The 24,592-nt window shown below is 33.1% G+C and overlaps 1 protein-coding gene across 1 annotated transcript in view; it reads right to left on the bottom strand.

Moving 5' to 3' along the window:
• The window catches only part of Uggt2 (UDP-glucose glycoprotein glucosyltransferase 2), a 175,125-nt gene that overhangs the window by 89,998 nt on the left and 60,535 nt on the right, over positions 1-24,592 (bottom strand). The window contains exons 13-20 of the mRNA XM_076872262.1: positions 22,837-22,956; positions 21,948-22,033; positions 21,273-21,408; positions 18,484-18,615; positions 14,317-14,481; positions 13,883-14,006; positions 13,694-13,792; positions 11,574-11,665 (exon numbers count right to left, since the gene is read on the bottom strand). Coding sequence (XP_076728377.1) covers positions 11,574-11,665; positions 13,694-13,792; positions 13,883-14,006; positions 14,317-14,481; positions 18,484-18,615; positions 21,273-21,408; positions 21,948-22,033; positions 22,837-22,956 — 954 coding nt within the window. The remainder of the gene's footprint in view (positions 1-11,573; positions 11,666-13,693; positions 13,793-13,882; positions 14,007-14,316; positions 14,482-18,483; positions 18,616-21,272; positions 21,409-21,947; positions 22,034-22,836; positions 22,957-24,592) is intronic.

Below are 24,592 nucleotides of genomic sequence, written 5' to 3' on the forward strand. Positions count from 1 at the left end.
AACATTTAAACTTTTTGTGTGGTGAAACAATACACATAAAATATGCAAAAAATAGAAAAAAATAGAACTTGAATTACACTATCATAAAACTACCACCTAATGAATAAAGCACTGTCAATAACCCTAAGACATCTCTTAGATTCCATCATTACACCATTTCACTTTTCTGAAGACAACCACTATCCTGTCATATATGCTAACATTCTTGCTATTCTTCATAATTTATTCCCCAAGTTTGCATCATAAACATGTAATCTATTTTGAAACTCATCTAAATAGAATTTATAAAGTATGTAATATTTTGTTCTCTTCCTGCTCAATATATGCGAGTCATCAATATTGTTTTCTGCTGCTGTAGTTATTTTTGGTATTTGCAGAATTCCATGATATGAATATAGACTTTACTGTTGCTGGACATTTGAGCATCTTCTAATTTAGAGCACTACAAATAGAATATGGATAGCCTTAATTTTAGAAGCGAAGTTTTCAAAATTGTTGTGGTTTCCTCTCTCACTAGTAATATGTAAGTGTTCCAATGCCTCACAGACTCAAACATTTGTATTGCCAAAGTTTCTAATTTCAATTATTTTGGTGCTTAGGTAAAGATATCTCATCAGTGCTTTAACTTGTTTTTCCCTCATCACTAATAATATCAAACATCCTTTAATATGTTTATTGGTTCTTTTCTGATTTGGTCAATATCTTGCCAGTTTTTACTGGATTTTTTTCCCCCTAACATGCAGGAGTTTGACTTTTAAATATTCAGTGTTTTTGATCACAGATATCTTCTTCCATTCTGTGGGTTATTTTGTACTCCATGGGTGGTGTATTTTGACAAAAAATAGTGCCTTAGTATATACTAGTTCAATTTACTGATATTTTAACTGATAGCTACTGGGTTTTGTGTCCTGTTTAAGAACTATTTCCCTACTCTTAAGTCATAAATACACATTATCTTCAAAATAATTTATTGTTTTGCATTTTACATTTAGATCTTATATATTCCATTTGGAATCGGTTTTTGTATAGATGTCAAAGGTGGGTTTCAAAGATCACCTTTAGTGTTCTACAAGGCTAACATCATCATAAACTAAATGTGAATATATATGCATGGCTCTGTTTTTTAATATCGCTCTATTTTTCTGTCCACAAGAGCAAACTGTATTCAATTATATAGTTCCATAGGTCTTGTGAAGTAATTATCCCTCCTTTTGCTTAAGGAGTATTTTAGCTAACATAGGTCCTCTGAATCTCTACAAGTTTGCAAATCAGCTTGACAATTTCCATACTGCAGAGATTCCTACTGGCATAGCAATAAAGCCATATATCAATTATAGGAAAAGTGGCATCTTTACAATATTGAGACTTTCAATGAAAGATTATGGCAAATCACCCATTAATGTAGAAATTCATTTTTCTCTTTCAAAACGTTTTAACATACTTCAATAAAACCATTTATTCCTAATATTTGATATTTTTATACCACTGTAAATAGTATCTTTATTTAACTTGTTTGTTGCCATTCAGAATTTTTAATGCATATTTATCTTATTTCTTAATTTTTTACTTACATATGACAGAAGAATGCGTTACAATTCTTATTACACACCTAGAGCACAATTTTTCAGATCTGATTGTATACACAGTATATTCACACCAATTTGTGTCTTCATACATGTACTTTAGATAATATGTCCATCACTAATTCTTGTATACTGAGCTGGTACAGCACTACTAAGTTAAATTGAAAAATTCTAATAATTTTTACAAAAGTATATGCATTTTCTGTGTAAACAATTTACAAAAAAATGAACTTTCTTAGGATTTTCATACTGTTTATTACTTAAAGATTTTTTTATCTATGGTCATGAAAAGAAGTGCTTTAACCTTCCATTCTTTATTATCCTTTTAGGCATTTTGTTTGAAGTAGTGCTCGCTAGTAGAAGTAGGTGTGTTAGATTGATGTTTGGTACAATTCACTACTATTATCATATGGGAGTTTTCTGCTTTTGGAACAATTACAGATTAAATTTTTTTGATTAGTAGTTAATAAGACACCTGATTAAACTATAGTCTTGTAAAGGAGGGAATTTTGCCTTGGTGAATTTTAACTGCTACATGTTTGTCTTACTTTTCTTGACTTTTATCTATCTATCTATACTTATTTATTTAGAATAATGACAGTGGAATGCATTACAATTCTTATTACACATATATACCACAATTCTTCATATCTCTGTTTGTATATAAGGTATGTTGACACTCAATTCATGTCTTCATATATGTACTTTGGCTAATGATGTCTATCACATTCCACCATCTTTTTATTTTATAGAAGTTCAAGTTGCTGTTGCGTTTTAAAAAATTTAAGATCAGTGCTTAATTTGTTTCATCCTCTTTTTCAAATGCAGACAACAGATTTATATATTCACCCAGGATTAATGTCATTTAAAGTATCACTGATTTCAAAATATTTTTAAATGTGCATTTTTTATGCACAGGTAGTATAGAAAATTTAATTTCTAAAAACAGATATATTCCAATTTTTTTGGCTACTGATCTCCGATTATACTGAGAATATACTTACTATAATTTCAATCCTTTAAAATTAAGATTTGCTTTATAGCCCAGCATCTACAAATATTTCTTAAATGTTACATTTTTGCTTTATAAGAATATAGACTGCATTGCCTACATTATCACTATCCATTATGTCAACTTTGACAATTCTGTCATTCTTCTACATACCCTATTGATTTTGTATACTTGTTCAACTTGTTACCTAAAGAGGTATAATAAAATTTCATGACTTAGGCTGGGGATGTGGCTCAAGCGGTAACATGCTCGCCTGGCACGCGCAGGGCGCTGGGTTCGATCCTTAGCACCACATAAAATAAAGATGTTGTGTCCACCGAAAACTGAAAAATATTAAAAAATTCTCTCTCTTAAAAAAAAAAATTCATGACTCATGGGTTTGTCCGATTCTCAATGAGATTTGGTCAAGTTTTACTTTATATTCTTTGAGCCTAGGTAAAGATGTAAATTATTTTGCTGAAAACGCTTTTCTATAGGAAAAAAAATTATGCAGAAAATACACATTACATTCCAGCCACTGAAATGACTTGGATTCAATGAGACCCTATTAATAACAAGTACTATTAATGCCTAGATCTGGTTTTCTAACTACCATTCCCACTAAAAGGAGTCAATTCTGGAAAGGGGTTAATTGTAGATCATGGCAAGGAGTACACAAGGTAAGAAAGGGAAAACTTTTTAGAAAGCAAGAAAAGTGTCCAGAGATTATTTTGGGGAGTTGGTGTTAAAAGGACATAGGAATCAGCTTAAAGGGTCTTGCTAGTCAAAGTAGGCTCTGTAGTTATCAAAAAGAACAATGTAAATGAATGACTGAAGTACATTGAAAAAAAATTCCATGAACCAAATGATACTTGAAAATGAAAAAAAATTATTTCTCATCAATACAAGAAATAACTACACCACTTTCTCTGAAAACTGATTACTCAACATAAAGAATTTCCTGAGTTCTCAGGAAGAATTTCATCATTTTTGGTTGATGAAGGGAAAAAAAAATTCAGAATACCAGCTAATAAAAGTAGAATACCATTTCTTTAGTAATAAAAAGAAAATAATACATTCAGGAATATTCTGTCAATACATCCCCAAAGCCTTAAAAGTTTGTGGGCAAGATGTTATTCACTTGGTATAAAAATAGTACTTGGTAGATTAATTCTTATGTGAAGAAGGAAAAAACACATTTACATGGTAGGGACTTGCTATATCCACTTTGCACTTTAAATGTACCACTTATAACATGACTTTTAAAAATGTATGTATATTTTTTCAGTTGTTGATGGATCTTTATTCATTTATTTATATGTAGTACAGAGAATTGAACCCAGTGCTTCACACATGTGAGGCAAGCACTCTACCACTGAGCCACAACCCCAGCCCACATGGTTTCTTAATGTGATGCTGCATGAAGAACACAGCATCACTCATGTCTTCTTGCCAAAAATGTTGGGGCTGAATCTGTGCTAACAAAAAAATTATTTCCAGTACAGAGGAAATGTAGGTTTATTAGAACTACTTGAAATAATATAAGGAAATAATCAGAAAAAGCAGAATGTGAGATTTTTCTACAATGACTTTGGTCATTTTTCCCCTTTAATCAGTGGAAAAAGTGGTAAGATTGTTCTGCAATAAAAATCAAATGAAATGTACTAATGAAATGCACTGTTAGAAAACTGGATCCTGGCTTAAAAGGGAAAAAAAAATTCTTAAACAGGGGAAATTGTTTTAAATTTCTTCTTTTTGTCTACTTCCAAGAGTAAATTTACTGAAGATTTAGTACTAACAATATGATAGTGGTATTGGGGTTATATAGAAGAATATGCTTATTCTTTAGAAAATGCATGAAGTACTAAGAGATGATATATGCTAATTTCTATAAATTAAAAATGGTCTAGACTATCACCTCCCCCATCTCTCCAGATAGATTAAACAAATAAGGCAAGATATTAATTCTTAAATCTAAGTGTTAGGTATATCAGTGTCCATTATATTAGTTTTTTAAATTTTGTATACCAGTGAAAGAAAACATGGCCTCTATAAACTGCACCCAGGATATCAAAAGAAGAGACTCAAATGAGAAAAGCATAAATTAAAAATAAGTTGTTTGAAATAAAAATGAAAGTCAAAAATAGCACTAGAAAGAGTAAAAATAAGACCTATACCCCAAATAAGTCAGTTAATAAACTAGTTCATGAGCGGTAGCCTGCAACTATAATCCATAGATTAAATCTTGCTTGCAGCCTGTTTATTTTTTTGGTACTGAGGATTGAAACCAGGGGCACTTGACCACTGAGCCATATTCCTAGCACCCTCCCCACCTTTTTGAGACAGGATCTCACTAAGTTGCTTAGGGTCTTGCCAGGTTGCTGAGGCTGTTTTCAAATTTTCGATCCTCCTGCCTCAGCCTCCTGAGTTGCTGGGATTACAGATGTGTGCCACTGCACCTGGCTTGGAGCCTGTTTTAAGTGGTCCTCTGGTCAAAATTTTATAATTTAAAGGGTTGTTAAAAGTAAAGAGTAGTATGTGATGAAGGCTACATATAGCATGCAAAACTGAAAACCTTTATAACCTGGCCTTTGACAAGAGTTTGTTGACCTCTAATCTGGATGACAAGTAAGAATCTTTATTTCAGAGTGCAGAAGAAATGACAAGATGAAAAGCATACAAAATATTTTTCAATTTTATTTAAAAATAAAATTTAAAAAATAATTATAAAAGTAAAGTTAGGGGAAAACTTGTTTGCTGCTGCAAATGAGAAAGGCTGTGTATTTTTTGAAAAAAACAAAAACTATCAATAATTTGAAATACTATTTCCTTTAATTCTAAAGGGGAAAAAACCTACATAAAAGTATTCAGATTTCTCTACAATAAAAATAGAAAAGATCAGGGCTGAGGTTGTGGCTCAAAAGTAGATCGCTTCCATGGCATGCCTGAGGTACTGGGTTAGATTCTTAGCACCACATAAAAATACTGTGTCCACCTATAACTAAAAAAATAAATATTTAAAAAAATGGAAAAGATCAATAAAGCAATTTCTACTTGGTTTTGAGGAAAAAAATTCTGATCAATAACTAGAAAGCAATGAACATATTCACACTTAAAAGGCCAGAAAATATGCACTCTCAATAAATTATTTCAAAAAATATAACTGATGGCTCCAACAAAAAATTTACTTTCATAAAAATAAAGTTGTAGTATTACAAGGTATGAACAAAAAAAATTAGTAAAAAAACAGTTAAATTTGTAGTTTCTTATAAAGGCTATTGGGGGGAAGTCTGGTGGACATTCTCTCTAGTAGAACAATCTTATAATTGGTAAAAAATGTTAAGAAAACAATTATTAAAATCTCTGGAAGTTGTTCTCAAAGGTATAAAGCTTATAAAGAAAAATGTTTTCAGGAAAATACACTAAATCTCACAAATAACATAAGAATCTGTGGCCTTTGAGCCACAGCTGGCTTCCATCCTTTCGACCTCTAAGTTCCAAGTTTCAGAGTTCAGCTTCAAGATGTTTGTTTTCAGCTCCCAGTTTAGACTTACGCTCCATCCCAAAGGATAGGACAGGTCTAGGTTGCATAAACTCTTTACTTGAGGCAGTCCAGGTTAAGAGTGCTAGAGTTCCCTTCCCCCTACTTGCTCCCTCTTGCTAGGTAGAACCTCTGTACCAAGCATAGCCCACTGAATAAACTAGGATTTCAATTGCCTCAGCACCAGCTCACTCATAGGGTAGAGGTCCCCACACAAAGAGGGGCAAACAAAGTTGACTAGCTATTACAATTCCCTTACTAATGTCCACTCATAGATCAAGGGCATTATGAAAGAAAAAGGCTGCCATTCCTGACTCAGTCTCATTGCAGTGGCACAGATGTTTTATCTGAGGAAAGAGAAGGACCCAAGGACAGAGCTCTATAGCTCTGACAATAGCTATTTTGATTATAGTGTAAAGCAGTTTATACCTAAGGGACACTGTCAAAAATAATTGAGATCTTAGTGGAAAGCAATTAAGAAGGTGCTAGAAGGTACATGATACTAGTACCAAGTAAAATGGAAGAGTAATCAGATTTTAGTAGAGAATTACAGAAAGAAATAGTAAAAAACTGTTCTGGTATCACTCATTCCTGAAGGTACAGAAGACTGCAATATATTCTATATTGGCTCCACTCAAGAGAAATCAGAATAGGGAATGAGGAAGATTTGAAAGCATTCCCTAAATCACAAGAAAATATGAAAAGAGCAGAAGCCATTACTGGTTTAAGGGACTTAAGCAAAACCTCTGAATAAACACTACTGAACAAAAAGCTACTCTGACTCTGGGTAACTCCTAGTAATCAGGCTTAAAAACACCACTAAACGTATTATGTGAGGTCTGGAAGCCTGTGTTCATGCCAAAGGCTGAAGCTTCCTAGGAGTGATTAGAAAAGTAAATTCTAAGATACTATTCCAAGGGTAAACAGATCAAAAGAAATCACAAAATCCTTGAACTGAAACAAGTCTTCAAGTCACATACACACTCAATGGTAAAGGGTTATAGTAACTAGGTGTTCGGACTTAAGCACAACCTGTGAGAAGTATCACAAATTATATCTAATTATATGTGTGTATACACACACATACACACATACACACACACACTTATAAAATAAACAGAATTAAAACTTTAAAAATGACAAAAGGAATTTTATAAGTCTGATAGTTCTAATATAGATAAGTATTTTTTTTAAAAATATTTACTTTTTAGGTGTAGATGGACACAACACAATGCCTTTATTTTTATGTGGTGCTGAGGATCGAACCTGGGTCCCGCCCATGCTAGATGAGCGCTCTATCGCTGAGCCACAATCCCAGCCCAAATATAGAAGTATTTTTAACTGTAAAAATCTCATGGTGATTTCAGTGATAAGATGTTGCAAACAATACAAGTTGAGATACAAAAATATTAATCTACCAAGTGCTCCTATGATTTGATGATAAAACCTTGACACCTATAAGCATGATATGATTTGGCACCTCAATTTTGTTACCTTATTTCTTGTCATCCCTCCTTGATCACTATGTTCTAGCTGCATGCTTTACCATCTTCCTACACTTAAGTATATTCTTGCATTAGGACCCTTGAAAAGACAAGGCTCTCTACCGAGAATATACTTTTCCTTGGAATTTAAATAGTTAATTCTTTCAATTCCTTTAAGTCATTGCTTAAATATCGCCATCTCACTGAGGCCTATTCTGCCAATTTTATGTAAAATTGTCATTAGTCTGCAACCTGGTTCTGGACTGATTTTCTCCTTTCCATAGTACTTCCCAGCTTCTAACATCTAACTCAGCTTATTATATCTATTAGAGAGTATCTGCTTGATTACCCACCCCACCTATGTTAGAATTTAAGCTGCACAAGGACACAGTCTTAGTTTTGTGTACTAATTATATCCCCAGTAACTAAGTTGAATATTTACTAGATAAATGAATGTGCTATTAAATTTAATACCACATATGCTAAAGACACTTGTTCAGATGCAAACAATGTATTCAGAAGAGAGGAAATATAATTGGTCAATCAATGAAATGCTCTGTGCCACTAATTATAAAGTAAATACAATTAAGAAGCTATCTAGGGGGCTGGGGATGTGGCTCAATCAGTAGCACACTCGCCTGGCATGCGTGCGGCCCGGGTTTGATACTCAGTACCACATACAAAGATGTTGTGTCCGCCAATAACTAAAAAAATCAATAAATAAATATTAAAATTCTCTCTCTCTCCTCTCTCTCTTAAAAAAAAAAAAAGCTATCTAGGGGCTGGGGTTATAACTCTGTGGTAGAGTGCTCGCCTAGCATATGTGAGGCACTGGGTTTGATCCTCAGCACCACACAAAAATAAAGGTATCATGTCCACCTACAACGAAAAGAAGAAAAAAAAATTAGAAGCTATCAATGTTTTAAATTGGTAGAAAAAATTAGATAACAAAAATAAAGACTTAATATTGTGATGTCATAGCTGCTCTAAAACTGGAAATTAGCCACTTTAAAAGGACATTTGTTAAGAATTATTGAATATCTAAAAATGTTAACTACCCTTAGATTCAGGATGCTGAATGGGGGCAACATCTTTTTAGGACACTGATTTTTAGTACCCTATTCTAAGAACTAATAAAAACACAGGAAAGTAACATATTCAAAGTTATTTATGACAGATTATCTATAGTAGCAAAAAACTTAAACCACCTAAATTTTCACTGTTATTATATAATTCCACACGGATAATTATGCATTCATTCAAATTCTTGTCAACATGAAATTTTTATTATTAGAAAACAATTTGAGCATGCTACAGGGACACTGCTACATCAATGTTCATAGCAGCACAATTCACAATAGCAAGACTGTGGAACCAACCTAGATGCCCTTCAATAGACGAATGGATAAAAAAAAATGTGGCATTTATACACAATGGAGTATTACTCTGCATTAAAAAATGACAAAATCATAGAATTTGGAGGGAAGTGGATGGCATTAGAGCAGATTATGCTAAGTGAAGCCAGCCAATCCCTAAAAAACAAATGCCAAATGTCTTCTTTGATATAAGGAGAGTAACTAAGAACAGAGTAGGGACAAAGAGCATGAGAAGAAGATTAACATTAAACAGGGATGAGAGGTGGGAGGGAAAGGGAGGGAGAAGGGAAATTGCATGGAAATGGAAGGAGACCCTCAGGGTTATACAAAATTACATACAAGAGGAAGCGAGGGGAAAGGGAAAAATAATACAAGGGGGAGATATGAACTGCAGTAGAGGGGGTAGAGAGAGAAGAGGGGAGAGGAGGGGAGGGGAGGGGGGATAGTAAAGGATAGGAAAGGCAGCAGAATACAACAGACACTAGTATGGCAATATATGAATCAATGGAAGTGTAACTGATGTGATTCTGCAATCTGTATAGGGGGTAAAAATGGGAGTTCATAACCCACTTGAATCAAAGTGTGAAATATGATATATCAAGAACTATGTAATGTTTTGAACAACCAACAATAAAAAAATAAAGAAAACAATTTGGATAAAAATCTAAGTGATAATTTCAGCCATGTAAAAATGGACACACACATACACACACACACACACACACACAGAGGCAAGAAATACACCTAAACATTAATAGACTGACTCTAAGTAATGGGTTCTATGACTTAAATACTTTTCTTCCTTGTTCATCTTTGCTGTTCTACACTTTCAATTTTCTGTAAGAAATGTGTAATATTCTCAAATTCAAGGGGAAAAAAACTTAAAGTATCTGAGTGAAAATCAGAAAAACTACAGTGAAATGATGGTTTTATTATACAAAAGTTATTTCTTCAATTTTTCTATTTCTAACAGATAAGCATTTGAGATTCAAAATTATCATTCTGCTGTGATGTATAACTGATTAGGATTAAAAAATTTTAAAAAATTATCCCTACTTTTCAAGATTAATGTACTTCATGTTATAATATTTTAAATTTATTGTTGTAAAGATACATTGATTTTTGAAAAGCTTCCATATAATGAAAATAAACATCTATCCTTTCAGAAGAAATTATAAAGATAGCACTTCTCAAAGTTACAGAAGAAGCAACCAAGTCAAATCAAAGTTATTTGTGATATATAGTATATAACTACTAAAGAAAGGCAGTTTGTAAGCTTCTCAGAGAACATGCTCTCAGAATTTCTTGAGAATAGCAAGCAGAAGTTAATTTCTCCCTAAAGATTACAAACCACCTTTTTTTGGGAAATTTGCTGGTCTGCTGGTCACTGAGAAAAGCCCGCATGCATTCTGATATTGTCTAATATGATGTGAAAATCCTTCTATAAATGTTACGTTTTACTTAAGATATATTACTTATGCCTAATGTGGTAGCCAGCCTCCAAGATGGCCCCAATGATCTCCATCTCCAGGTATTCATGGACTCATGTAGCACCTTCTCAAACTGAATAGAAGTGCTCTGCGTAACAAACAGATACAGTTTGTGGCTTTTAAGAGTACTTCATAAATTACATTGTGGCTGTCTTTGTCTCTATCACTCATTCTGGAGAAAGCTTCTGTGCTGTGAAGATTTTAAGCAACACCAAAAAGAGGTCTATGTGGCAATGGAATAAAGTGCTCTGCTAACAGCCAAACAAAAAATCCTGCCAATAGGCAGGTAAGTGAGCCATCTTAGAAACTTGGCCTTCAGATGATGGCAACCTAAGCCATATCTTGACTGCATCCTCATGAGATGCGTGAGGGCAGAGACAATTAGCCAAGTTGCTCCTGATTTCCTGAACCTCAGAAACAGGTGAGAACATAAATGTTCATTGTTTTAAGCTCTTAAGTTATGGGACCATATGTTATACAACAATAAATTTATGCTTAGCAATAATTTCACAAAATATTTTGGTCCCTATTTCTTATAAAGACAGGAATATGTTCCCTTAGAAATACAGGTAGTCATTAAAGAGTACTTTTAAACAAACATAAAAATGAATCCAAGCATATTGGTTTACAATTATCTAATAATAAAAAACGAGATTGAGTTAAAGCTTAAAATATTTCGGGTAACAAGTTTACTCAGTTTTTCTTTAATAATCAGGGAGAAAGTGCTGTGTCATTATGTAACAAAAAAAATTGCTATTACTAGCTACTACTGATAAAAAGCAGTACTGTGGTTACTGAGTTAGTAGTAGGCTCTACAATATTTTGTTTTAATAATCTATTTATAACCACTATTAGGCATGTATACATTGGATCATAAGGCTAACAGAGAATATATAGACCATGAGTCATGGAAGATATATGGGTTATCTTTTTCTGGGTAAGGTTACCTGTTTTACATGGAGATTGAATTCTTTAATTTCTTTAGTGCTGTGTTTTAATCAAGTTAAAATGTATGCAAAGAGAAATAAAAATTTAATGCATGCTCTTCATATTGCTTTCTTGAAACTGCAATAAAGTACAATTTTTGTAGGAAGAATAGCTAACTCACCATGTGCTTTAATGCATTAAAAAGCAGTTTTCTCCCAGATGGTGTATCAAAATCAGCAATAATCCACAGAGTGACTGCAGAAATTACATCATCTGAAAGTTTCAAATAGTCAAGTAAAATTAATTCTTTCTAAAATAAAACTAAGAAAGTTTTCAATTAACACAAAATCTTATTATTTCTGAAAAATGTGTGTATGTGGAAATATGTAATGTACATATAGAAGTGCTAGTATAAAAGTGCTAGAAGAGTAGTTCATTGTAATCCTTTATATAAATACAGATACAAAAAAAATTTTTTAAAAAGAGTGTAGTCCCTAAGGAACAGGTGTGTACAATTCTTTTACCAATAGAGAAATTGTTTTATAGCTTTCATGATCCCAGTGTTGGCAAGTAAAATTGTCTTCTAGCTATATGTATTTTAAAAAATTGGTATTTACACTCCACGTATCTGTAAAAACAAGACAGTCAAGTTTATCTAATAGATATAGAAAATATCTTATAATTCATTGATTTCTGGTTCTCAATTTGCTAGGTCTAATTTGTATTTTTTTCCTATGTTGATGTAATTCTCTTTTCAGAAGAATTTCAAAATTTTAAGTCTATAGGAAGTTTTCCATTTTTAATTCTTTTGAATGATCGAATGGGTTATGATCATTAAATGGGTATAATTCCATCCACTGTTGGTATGTAACACCTGAAATGGTAACTGTCTGGCCATAACTAAAACTATAGAAAAAATAATCCTTTAGATCAGTTCACCAATTTAAAATAAAAATTTGCTGTTCCTAAAACTTACTCCTGAATAGATTCAAAATTACAGTAATTACCATAGTCAGTGCTATCTAAATCTACAAAAACTGACCTTGTTAATAAGGAAATACAAAGGACAGCTCATTCCACTTGCTATCTTTAGAAACAAGAGTAGGGCACTAACACATTCTTTTCAAAGAATTCCAATATTGCCTTAATATGAGCCTTTCACTACCCTAACCAAATTGCATTATTTCTTCACATTTACATAAACACAAATAAAAAGATTAGAGTCTAAGTTATTATTCCTTTAATTTGCAAGAGATTTAACCAAAAGGCATTACAATAGGCTTAGTCAGATGCCCAGAGGCATTTTTGAAATACAACCCAGAATCTGATCTTTGACTCCTTCCTCCTTTACTTGATATATTCAAGGGCACAGCATGCCATAATATGGAAATGCATTTTATTTGTTGGATTTCTTATAGACATATAACTTTCTGAACATAAAATCATGAAATCTGAAAGTAATCCAGGTGCCAATTTGGACTCAGCCTATGGCATTCTTTTTATGTGGTGTTGAGGATTGAACCCAGGGCCTTGCATGTTCAAGCCAGGTGAGCAAGGTGAGCGCTCTACCACCGAGCCATAACCTCAGCCCCTCAGTCTATGGCATTCTTAAAAACTAATTGTGTAGACTTTTGATTTAAGTCTTTCATATCTAAGTTCTCCCCCTTACAATGGTTCTCTATCTTTAGGTCACTCCTATTGTTACAAAGTTACTTCTTACATATTGAAATACAAACCAGCCTTTCTTTAACTTATTAGCTCCCATTTTTATTTCCAAACAAAGCAGGCAGAAAAATAAAATAAGCCCTCCAAAACCAACAACAAAAAACCTGCACTAATTATCTCCATCTATATGAATATTTAATTGTACAATAACAAATCTGTGGTCTCAGTGAAGACTTCTTTAAGCTAAATCCTTATTTCCACAAATGTTACTGCACTGGTCTCTCATCTGGTTGTGATCCTAACCTAAGCCAAACATCCAGATTTTGTTTAACCACAGCGCATAAAACTATTTTCTCCTCTATCTGGGAGCTGCACTTTTATTCATGCATTTTATCAGTTTATTGCTTTCTTAAAAAGGTGAAAATGGAATAGTTTACTTTAAGGCAAAAAGCCAAGATGAATATCTGTTGCATATATGCTTAGTTAGGATAAGAGGCACAATTTTCCCAGCACAATCCCTAAGTTGTAATAAATTATAAACTACCAAACTAAATCATGTTTTCCAGTCAAAAATATCAACATAATGTAAGTAACTAAAATGCTGTTTAGGAATAAATTTCATAAAATAAACATTACCTTCTTGAGTTAAATAATGCATGTTCTCTGCAATCACAGCACTTTTATCTTGTGAATCCAAGAAAAAGTAAGTAGAGAAATCTTCAATGGCAGTAGTTACTGAAAAATTTCACATTAAAGGTTCAATAATGAATTAGTGAAATAGTCACAGTAAGCATTTTTAGAATAGTATGTGAAGGGTTATTTTACCTGATGAAGATATTAAATTAAGATACTGAGGTTTAGTGTGCAAAATCAAAGAATTTATACGGGGTACAACATTATTCTTATCCATTAGAAAATCCACTGCATTCATTTGATCATTCAATGTGCCCTATGATAACAAAATTATTTAAAAAAATAAGCATATATATGAATATTTAAAAATTATACAGATAATTTGAATATTAGTCTAAAATAAATCAATAAATAGCATATAACTTAGGATTACTGGTAATGAACTTGTAAAAACTAGACTTGTGAATCAATTTTAAGATGTAATTATGTATAAGAAATTAATTTTTAAATCACTTAAATTATCAAAATGAAAATTTTTACACAATTAGCTTGACCATTGAAAATGTTAATAAGAAAATATCTTTTATAGATATCGTTTATGTAGTTCCTCTTAAATATTTACTTACCATAAAAACATCTCTTTGTAAATATACAGATGCATCCATCATTCTGTGAAGAACAGCCATTTCTAGTTCTTTAATATTCATCTCTTCATGGTTAAAGGATTCACCATTATAAAGAGCTTGAGGTAAAGGACCCAGGCCAGTCATTTTATAAAAGCTTGCTCCTGCCTATTAATTAAACATCAGCGTCAAAAAATATGGCTGTTTCCAAGTATGCTACTAAAAATATTTTGGAATCAGAACAAGAGCTCAAAAATTACTCAGCTTCTAGAAACTTTGGCAACTAATTGCTTCTTCTTTTAAAAAATAAAGTTTTCTCTTACAACAACAACAAAAAAATATGGCTGTTTGAAACAGAAAGAAAAAGGGACACTAGCACATTTTTATAGAAATATTTTTATTAAAAAATGTCAGTTTCACTAATCTTCTCTGTCCTTTTCAAATAATATGTAAAGAAAAGTAATTTATCTGCACAGAGGAGGAGTCAGGAAACTTTCTGCAAAAGGTCAGACTGTTAATAGTTTAGTCTTTGTAAGCCATCTGGTCTGTCACAATAACTCACCTTTGATATTACAGTGTATAAACAGTCACAAGCAACACATGAACAAATGAGCAAGGCAGTGCCCTCAAAATACTTCACAAAAACAAGCAGTGAGGCTTGCTGAACTCAATATAGACAATACTTACGTGCATTAGACTTAATTTATTCTTACATTCATTTATTCAGAAAACAATATTGAATCATGCCACCGGCAATTTGGATGGATCCAATGAATACAGAGCTCAAACTTTTCCCTTATGGGTTTTGATACTGAAAGCAAAACAGTTATATCAAGGTTCCAAGAAGGTTCAGAAAAGCAGCATCTAACCAACCTTGAATATCGAGGGGGAAGTTATCACAAAAGCCTTCTGTTAGAGACACTGAAAGCTTTAAGGGGTGAATAAGTTTGGAAGACTAAATGGAGAAAGATATTCCAAGTAAAGACAGCACAGCAAGGACTAGAAGGAAGTGAGGATATGGTATATTTAGGCAATAACAAGTGAATATGGGTGTGATATGAAGGGGAGAGCTGTTGGATAATGGAGTCAGAGAGCATATAATGAAGGTCCTCAATAGTTGGATTTAATTTACAAATGATACGTCATTCAACAATTCACTCATTTATAGTTAATATTAAGTATTATGATTATTATTGTCAACATTCTCAACAGTAGTCTAAAAAGTAAGTACAAGTTGAATACAGCTTATTTGAAATAGGAAACAGAAGTATTTTGATTTTGGAATATCTTTAAAGACTTTACCAATTGAGCATCCTTAATCCAAAAACCTGAACTTACAGAAATTCACAAATATCAGAAAATGTTTGAAAAAGTTTCAGATCTTGGAGCACTTCAGAGATCAGATTAGAGATGTTCAACTCATAGTACTACAATATGATGAAACAGAGATTAAATCACTTCCATGTGAAAAAGCTACTATATTTTAGAACCAGAATTTGTACCCATGTCTGTCTAACCAATATTCTGAACTATTAACCACAGCACTACAGTCCCCTTTTGCATTTGTTGGGCACCTGCTATATATTAGGCTTATGAATTTATATAAAAGGCATATAAACTCTATCCTAAAATACTTATAGTTTAATAGAGGAAAAGATGGATACACTAAAAACAAGTGTGAATATAGTATCTAGAGTACCATAGGGGTTATTTTGTAAATGCTATCAAGGAATAGTTTGTGAAAAAAATATGTTTAGATTTGATTATTTTAAGAACACAATAATGCCAGATGTGGTGGCGCATGTCTGTAATTCCAGTGGGGCTTGGGAGGCTGAGGCAGGAGGGTTACAAGTCAAAGCCAGCCTCAGCAATGGTGAGGCCCTAAGCAACTCAGTGAGAACTTGTCTCTAAAAAAATAAAAATAAAAAAAAAAAAACACAACCGTACAAGAGGATTATATACTAGAGACTGGGTTGGAAGCTACTGCAGTAGTATGGGAAAGAAAAAGCAAGAGCCAGAACAAAAATTTATGGCAATAAATAGTTAAGGAGATAATGATGTAATGTATAAAATATTTAATAGGTGGAACTGACCCAACTTAATGATCTATGTATATATATTTTTGGAGAATAAGAGGGAAAACATGTAGTTTAGAATGACTAGCAGGCTTCTAGCATAAGTAGTCTAGGTGAACAGTGATGAAATCTATCCTCTGTGGTAAGGCTTAAAGAAGGAACATAAGCTTGAAGTAATAAGGAAGATGATGGGCTTTGTTTTAGATCTTTTGGTTTTAGATGTTTGATTTTAGATGCTACTCTATGACTTTCAATTAGGCAATGTATTCATTCAAAAGCTTTAATTACCACAAATAAGCCAGTAACGAATTTTATACTTTCAGTCCATACCTCACTTCTGACCTATAAACACACATATCCAATTTCTTATTTCACATCTCCTCTGGAAAACACAGAGACCTCAAGTATCTACACAAATCTGTTTCTCCTCCTCCACTCCTTTCCATCGTGGCAACAGTATCACATCTCTTCTAGTCAGCTATTTAATTGAACCTTGCTAACCATTCTTGACAATTTCTCAACTTCTCTCTAACATACCCAATCCAGCAGCAGGCCTGTACTTGTACTTGTTAAATAACTTGAATATGTCCACTTTCTTCTGCCTCTACTTCTTGCAAGGCCTACTATCCCATCTTTCGTCTCTCCTCTGTGTTTCTTCATCTGTATCGTCATGTACACTCCTACCCTTAAACAATCCATTTTCAGCAATGGAGAAAGTTCTTTACAAAAAAATGCGTGCCACTGTCACCTCACTATGACACCTCTAACTGATAGCTTTCATGTTTTTCACTGTTGCCAAAGACTTCAATCATTTTGCATGTACATTAAACACAGCTGAATCCCTCTATTCACAGGTCTCACATCTCAGGATTCAACCAAATGCAGATTACAAAACATTGTGCCTGTACTGAAAATGTACAGATTTTTATTCATTTTCTTCTAAATACTGAATAACAACTATTCACATATAGTTTACATTACTTTAGGTATTATAAATAATGTAGAGATCATTTAAAGTATATGAAGGGTTAGTTGCAGGGCATATGAAACTAGTATTCCATTTTATGTGAGTTGGATGTCCATGCATTTTGGTATCCATGTGAGATTTGGAAACCAATTCCCCATGGATACCAAGGGCCGACTATATTGTTTATAAGACATATGCAATCATGCTCCTTGTCTACTTTCTCAAGCCTCATCTTCTGAACTTCCCCCAAACACAAATGCAACACACGTCTGCAATCTATATACATAGCAACAACAGCTTCTCTTAGTTCCCTCACAATTCAGGACCTCCTATCATTTCTGTCTGGAATGTAAATCAGTTACTTGTACTCTTTTGTCCAACTTTTTCTCTTGCTCAAGGACTCGGCTTAAATGTCACTTATTCAAAAGAGTATTCCTTATCCTTAGCTCTTAGAGTGTTTCTTTCATCCAACGTATTGCACATTTGGTAGGGCTCTACCAATGAAATCACGTCCATCAATTTTAAGAATTCTTTATGCTATTTTTCTTTATTTTTGTGAATTTATGTTGCTGCCTTTGCTTTTTCTGTTCTTTCAGAATCTTTTGGCTCAGTCTCCATTATTTACCATTTATTTAAATTGACAAGAATTGTAAGTTTATGGTATACAATGTTTTGATATATGTATATGTTGTGTAATAACCAATTAACATATGCATCTCTTGAATAATTATCATTTGTTTTGGTGGTGAGAGGGACTTAAATTTTTTTTTTGATTTTTCAAGTACACATTATTGATATCCATTATAGTTACATAATGTATAACATATATATATATATTTTTAAGCTTTGAACTCACTATCCTCCTGCCTCAGCCTTCCAAGCGGCTGAGATTACAGGCATGCACCACCATTTCCGGCATAATGTATAACAAATTTCTTACACTTATTCCTCTGGTCTAACTGAAATTTAATTTCCTATGACCAGCCCTTCCACCCTCTAGCCTCTGTAACCCATCATTTTACTCTCTGTTCCTGCGAGTTCCACTGTTTCAGATTGCATGTATAAGATCATGGGATATTTGTCTTTCTGTGCCTGGTTAATTTTATTTAACATAATGTCCTAACTTACCTTTCTTTCATCATCATATATGGAATGAATTCCCAAAATATCCCAAATATTAGCCTGAGGAAATTCATTTTGTAGAACGCTCTTCACATTATCAACAGTGAGTATATTTTGATCCTTTGCTTTCTGGTACATCTGTGGAAAAACATAATTTTTCTTTTTATAGTAATTGGTTTTCTTTAAAAAGATGTATAAAATACTTTTAAATGACTTACTTTAGAAATGGTTTATTTACATTCCTGATTGATTGCTCTTCAGCAAATATCCTGACTAAATTTTCTTTGTACCTACACTCTTCTCCCAGTCTCAAACGTTTTAAACACATATGCAGAATGCATGCTGGTACTTCTATTTTTCTCATTTCTCTCTTTAATAAATAGTTATAGATCCTTTACTATGACTCAGGTGCTCTTCTAGGCATGAAGAAAGAGGACCAACTTTCTCCAGGAGAGAAGACAAATCTAAGTGGATAATTAAGCCTGAAATGTAAATATGAACTCTGAGCTCATTAAGGGTGGTTGGTCCCATTGCTTTGGGCCTGTGGTGAGGTAGTATATCATGGCAGGAGCATATGGCTAAGAAAATCACCTCACAGCAGCCAGGAAGCGAAGAAATATTGGAAGGGGCTGGATTTCCAATATTCCCTTCAAAGGTATACCTGCAATGACCTAAAACCTCTCTCTATACCCAGACTTTTAGGCCCACATTCTGGGGAAAAAACCTTGATACACATGGACTTTAGGGGTCATCCCAGATCCAAATCACTGCATACTATATTTACCATAATTCTGTATCACTTTTTGGTAATTACCATACATTTCTATTATAATTTTAGTATTTTTTTCTTTTTTTAATTTTAGTCTTAATAGTTTTCCTCACTCTTGATACTAAAAGCAATCTGCTCAAGATTTTTATGAGATATTATAATTTATGTACTTTCTTTCCTAAAAAATATTCTTAGTTATAGATGGACACAATACTTTTATTTTTTATTTAATTTTATTTTTGTGATGCTGAGGATTGGACCCAGTGCCTCATTAGGCAAGACTCTACCACTGAGCTATAACTCCACCCCTCATGTATTTTCTTAAAAGTTGAATTCTATTAAAATTATTCTAAATTAGAGAAGTTAAATCATCTTAAGTACATATTCTCAGAAGATTGGCTCAACATGATTTCTCTACAGAATATTGAGAAACCAAAATTCTGATGTCATAGAAAAAATTTTTTTTAGTATATATGTTTTAGTTGTCATCAAACCATTATTTATTTATTTATTTATTTATTTTTATAATAGATGGACACAATACCTTTATTTTATTTTTATGTGGTGCTGAGGATCGAACCCAGTGCCTCACACATGCGAGGCAAGAACTCTACCACTGAGCCACGGCCCCAGTCAATAACAGAGAAAAAGATTCGCACCTGTCAGTTTAGCCTGTATATATTCCTTCCTCATTTATTTCTCTCTTCCTCCTCCTACTTAAATATAACGTACAGGTTGTACCACCCATTTAATCATGCTCTCTTAGGCAGCTATATTAAACCTATAGTTTCAAGTGTAATTTGGTTTTCCAAAAGATTATAATCTATACTTGTCTTCAGGATCCTCAATTTTGAATATCATAGGGATCCTTTTATAATAAAATAGTTGGATCTTAATAAAAGATCTAAGTCAATTCAACTAAGTTGCTTACAAACTCTTAGTCCATAAGTTAGTAAAACTAATAAAGATAAAACTGACACACACGTCACGGCAGCATCTTATGAACTGTATTACAAAACAATTGACATGTAGATCGTTTCTATGCCTAGGATGACAAAGTAATGAGGTATTTAGTGATTTCTCTGGGAGCTGCAGAAGTGGAGTAAGAAATGTATACACTTTGAAAATTTCTGTTTGCAGATGAGCCATCACCTATTATAATACTGGTTGATAAGCTAATGCCCAATGAATATAAAAGTTAATACAAGTTATTTTTAAGCTATAATTTGACTGTTCTTAATAACATTGCTCTTCAATACATTTATTTTTCCATGATGAGCTGCAATAGTTTCAAGACTTCAATGATGAAACAATCTTCTATTATGCTATTCTCTCCTGATGAGGCTCTTACTCCTGAGGAGGCTCTTACCAATTTGTGACTTTCCTTATACAATCTCTCTGGCAGACACAGTATCAATCTTCCCTTTTTCACACAATTTGCTGTCACTAAGTGATTTCTTCCTCCTTAGAAATTCTCAAACTATCAATATACTTTATCATATGGAATATTTATCATTGCAATAGTCTTTATATTAATGATTTTATTCAGAAACTAGTTTGATGATTCCCCAATTAATCATTTTTATTATATTTTCCTCTAAGCATATACACAACTTTTGGGGGGGGGTATCAGGGATTGAACTCAGGGACACTCGACCACTGAGCCATATCCCCAGCCCTATTTTATTTAGAGACATGGTCTCACTGAGTTGCTTAAGGCCTCACCACTGCTGAAGGTGGCTTTGAACTCACGATCCTCCTGTGTCAGCCTCCTGAGCTGCTGGGATTACAGGTGTGCCTCACCATGCCTGGCTACATACAACTTTTAATGGCTAGGTAAGCTTAAAAAAATTAATATATTTTGGCAGAGCCTCAGTTACCTAATTCATGAAGTTGGGACAATATTATGTACTTAATAGGGAGTTGCAGGAATTAAATTTATCATCGTATCTTCAGTTTTCACGAATCTGAAGTGTTCTAATAATATAAGAAAATTGAAGAATTTTTATCTAGTGCATAAACTCACATGTACTATGGAAGCAAATGCTTCTGATAAACCTCTTTCTCCTGCAATATAGTTGAAAGCTCTCCAAAGAGCAACTCCAGCATCATTTGTTCCATCAACTTTATCATCTGTATTAAGAATGAACACAAAGCCAATTCTGGGAAAAGAAGATGAATAAGCAATGTCACAACTACCTTTGAACTAAAATAAACTACTATTTAAAAGTACTGGGCTACAACCTCTAAATGGAGGAAATGCATTAGTAGATAAGGGAAAAAGGAATATTATTTGAAGGTCTGATTGTCATGTCTACCACCAAAATTCCCACAGCTACTGAATTCCTGCAAAATGTTAGATACTCTCTGATGGTGACATCAAATGACATTTTTTTCTGGCAAAAAAAAAAAAAAAGGTAAATGAATTCAATATAATTGCATAGAGCTGGGCCCTTCTATAAATTTCCAGAATGACCAGATTATTTTCTTGGGAAGGTAACAAGGTATACGAGATTATTAGGCAGCTTTGATTACAAGAGTCTATTGTAAAGGTATATCACACTTCACAACAAAGCCATGCTGTGCCAGGCATGGGAGCTACCTGATGTTCTGAATTCCACATTAATATTCTGTGTAACATATTGTAAACATCGCTGGATATCCTTCAGCTGACAGTCTAATAACATAAATTTACAATTACCGAAGAGGAATTTTATTATAATAGAAAAGTTCAGCAACTTTTATAAAATCCGAGGTATATTCTTGAGCCGGATCAATAAACAGAACCTATAAGGAAGAAATTACATAATCACCATTTTAACACTTCTGAATTTCCACAAATTTCAAATTAAGTCTAATTTTTGCAGCTTACAGTATGAAATTATAGTTGTTAAAGAAATTCCTAGCAATTCTAAAGAATTGATGAATATATAAGAATTTCACCATTTATAAAAGATTTTTAAAGCTTCCAAATATGATTATGAATGGAATTCAATATGAGATTACTCATCTTTTTTGGAAGCACAACATATAGTTTTTATATGAAGTGAGATATCTTATTGCCAACATTCACAGATTTTCTGAGAAATTATTTTTTTTAAAGAATTAGATATTAAATTTCTACAAAAAATAGCATTAACATATCTTCTTGCTCAAGGTTCTTACAGGAAATAAGATAATCACTTCCGATGTGAAAAACAAAGGGTAGAGCCTTGGGTGTTTTTTTCCCCACCTTTCAAAGTTCCAATAAGGATGAACCTATATGCACAGATGAAGACATAGTATTTATGCATTTTTCTCTGAAATACACTAACCTTTAATCATTAGTTCTTCATAATATAGAAGAAAAATTCTATTATAAATCCCTTTGAACAAATGTAACAATTTTTGTACCATAAAATTCCATGAGGACTAAACAAGAAGCAGATTATGTGACATTACTAGCTTTGGATACCAAGTCAGCCATGGCACCTGAAGCTGGTTGCATCAGGCCAATACTTCCACAACTGAGATGCCTATATACCAACAGAAGAGTAATTCAAAAAGAATGTTTTATAAGCTGTATATAACTATCAAAATGTAAAACTCACCAAATTATGAAAATTACGCCTTATAGAAGGTATAGTTCCAGGGAACACTGGCTTCAGAAGCTCCTGGCAACTTGTAGGCCATGTAACATATAAGCCATCATTTTCTAAATCATTAATCCACTAGAAAAGAATCCAGAAGTCTATAAAAGCTATATTAACACTTAAATCATTTCAAAGTCAGTTATACCATATCAAATAACAATAAAAACACAGATTTCCTATATTTCTGATTAAATATAAAACTCCAGTTCAATATTTCCTAAATTAAGGATCCCATTATATATACATAATATTTCTATATTTTTTACATTAAACTTTCCCCTAAAAATTGATTCCTTTCACATAAAACTATAAAAATGACCCCATAATTAAGTGAGATGAATATTCAATCTTAATTATCAGCAGTAATTTTCTTAAAGGGTTGGGCATAAGGAAAAGAAAATGGCTTATAGAAGTTAAGTTATAATCAACACCTTAGACTTCCAATTCCAATCGAGATAAACTTCATTTTTACCATGGAAGAGAATCCCAATGCAAATTTGATATAAATGAAAAAGCTATTGCAAATGTAGTCGGGGGAGGGAGCACTAGAAACTTAAACAGTAAAAAGGACAAACTACCACAAAAATTTAGGAAACTGTGGACAATCATTATCATTACTGAAGACAGTGGAGAGCCTGTGTTAAACTAGCTATCCTGCCTAAAGAACTATAAAAGCTGAAGAAAACATATCGGCCATTGTTTAGGGACATGTGGTTGGGGCATCAAGCAAAATTCCAAAAGCAGGAGTCATAAGAGGCAAGTTCTGCTTTCACCTCAGTTTTGTCCTGGGATGCACTCTTAAAATTGCAGCTTAGAAGCACAGAGTTCATATACAAAGGACAGTCGCACTGGGCTGGAAAGCAGAAGTTAAAGTTAAGGCTGTCAAACTGTTGGGATCTAAAGCAAGAAAGCAGAAATCTAAGTGAGAAGACTAAAAACATCTCCACACAAAATCTTCTGAAGTCATTTGCTGACTTGTAATCTGCACTGACAACACCCTCCAAAAAGCCAGGAGAACAGGGAAACCAGGAGGTTGAAGCCAGAGGATTATATGGTACTGAAAAAACAGAGGCCAGATTCAAACTAGAGTTCATGTGCTAAACACTACAGATTTTCATTTGAGATTGGGTAAGGACCAGATGATAGAAGAAAGATAAAACAAGAAGAAGACAAGAAGACATTCGGCATTTGTGTTTTTGGGATTGGCCAACTTCACTTAGCATAATCTTCTCTAATGCCATCCATTTCCCTGCAAATGCTATGATCTTATTCTTTTTTTATTGCTGAATAATATTCCATTGTGTATAAATGCCACATTTTTTTTATACATTCATCCACTGAAGGGTTGGGAGGGAGAGCAAGGAAGGAAGATTATTTAGATAGGTAATAGAGGTGGGAGGGAAAGGGAGGGAGAAGGGGAATAGCATGGATGGTGAAAGGAGACCCTCATCATTATACAAAATACATGTATGAAGATGTGAATTTGGTGTCAACATAATACAATCAGAGATATGATAAATTGTGGTATAAAGGTGTATTAAGAATTGTAATGCTAAAAATAAAAATCATAAGAGAAAAAAAAAAAAGCGTTACCCTGATTCTTGAAGAAGTCTTGCTAACATAAGTACATTTACCAGGGAGACATTAGGGCCTAACAAAACTTTGACAAAGCCTGTAAGTTCTTCCACACCTATTTTAAATTAATATAACATTT

This window comes from Callospermophilus lateralis, chromosome 12 (assembly GCF_048772815.1).
Source record: "Callospermophilus lateralis isolate mCalLat2 chromosome 12, mCalLat2.hap1, whole genome shotgun sequence".
NCBI classification, from domain to species: Eukaryota; Metazoa; Chordata; class Mammalia; order Rodentia; family Sciuridae; genus Callospermophilus; species Callospermophilus lateralis.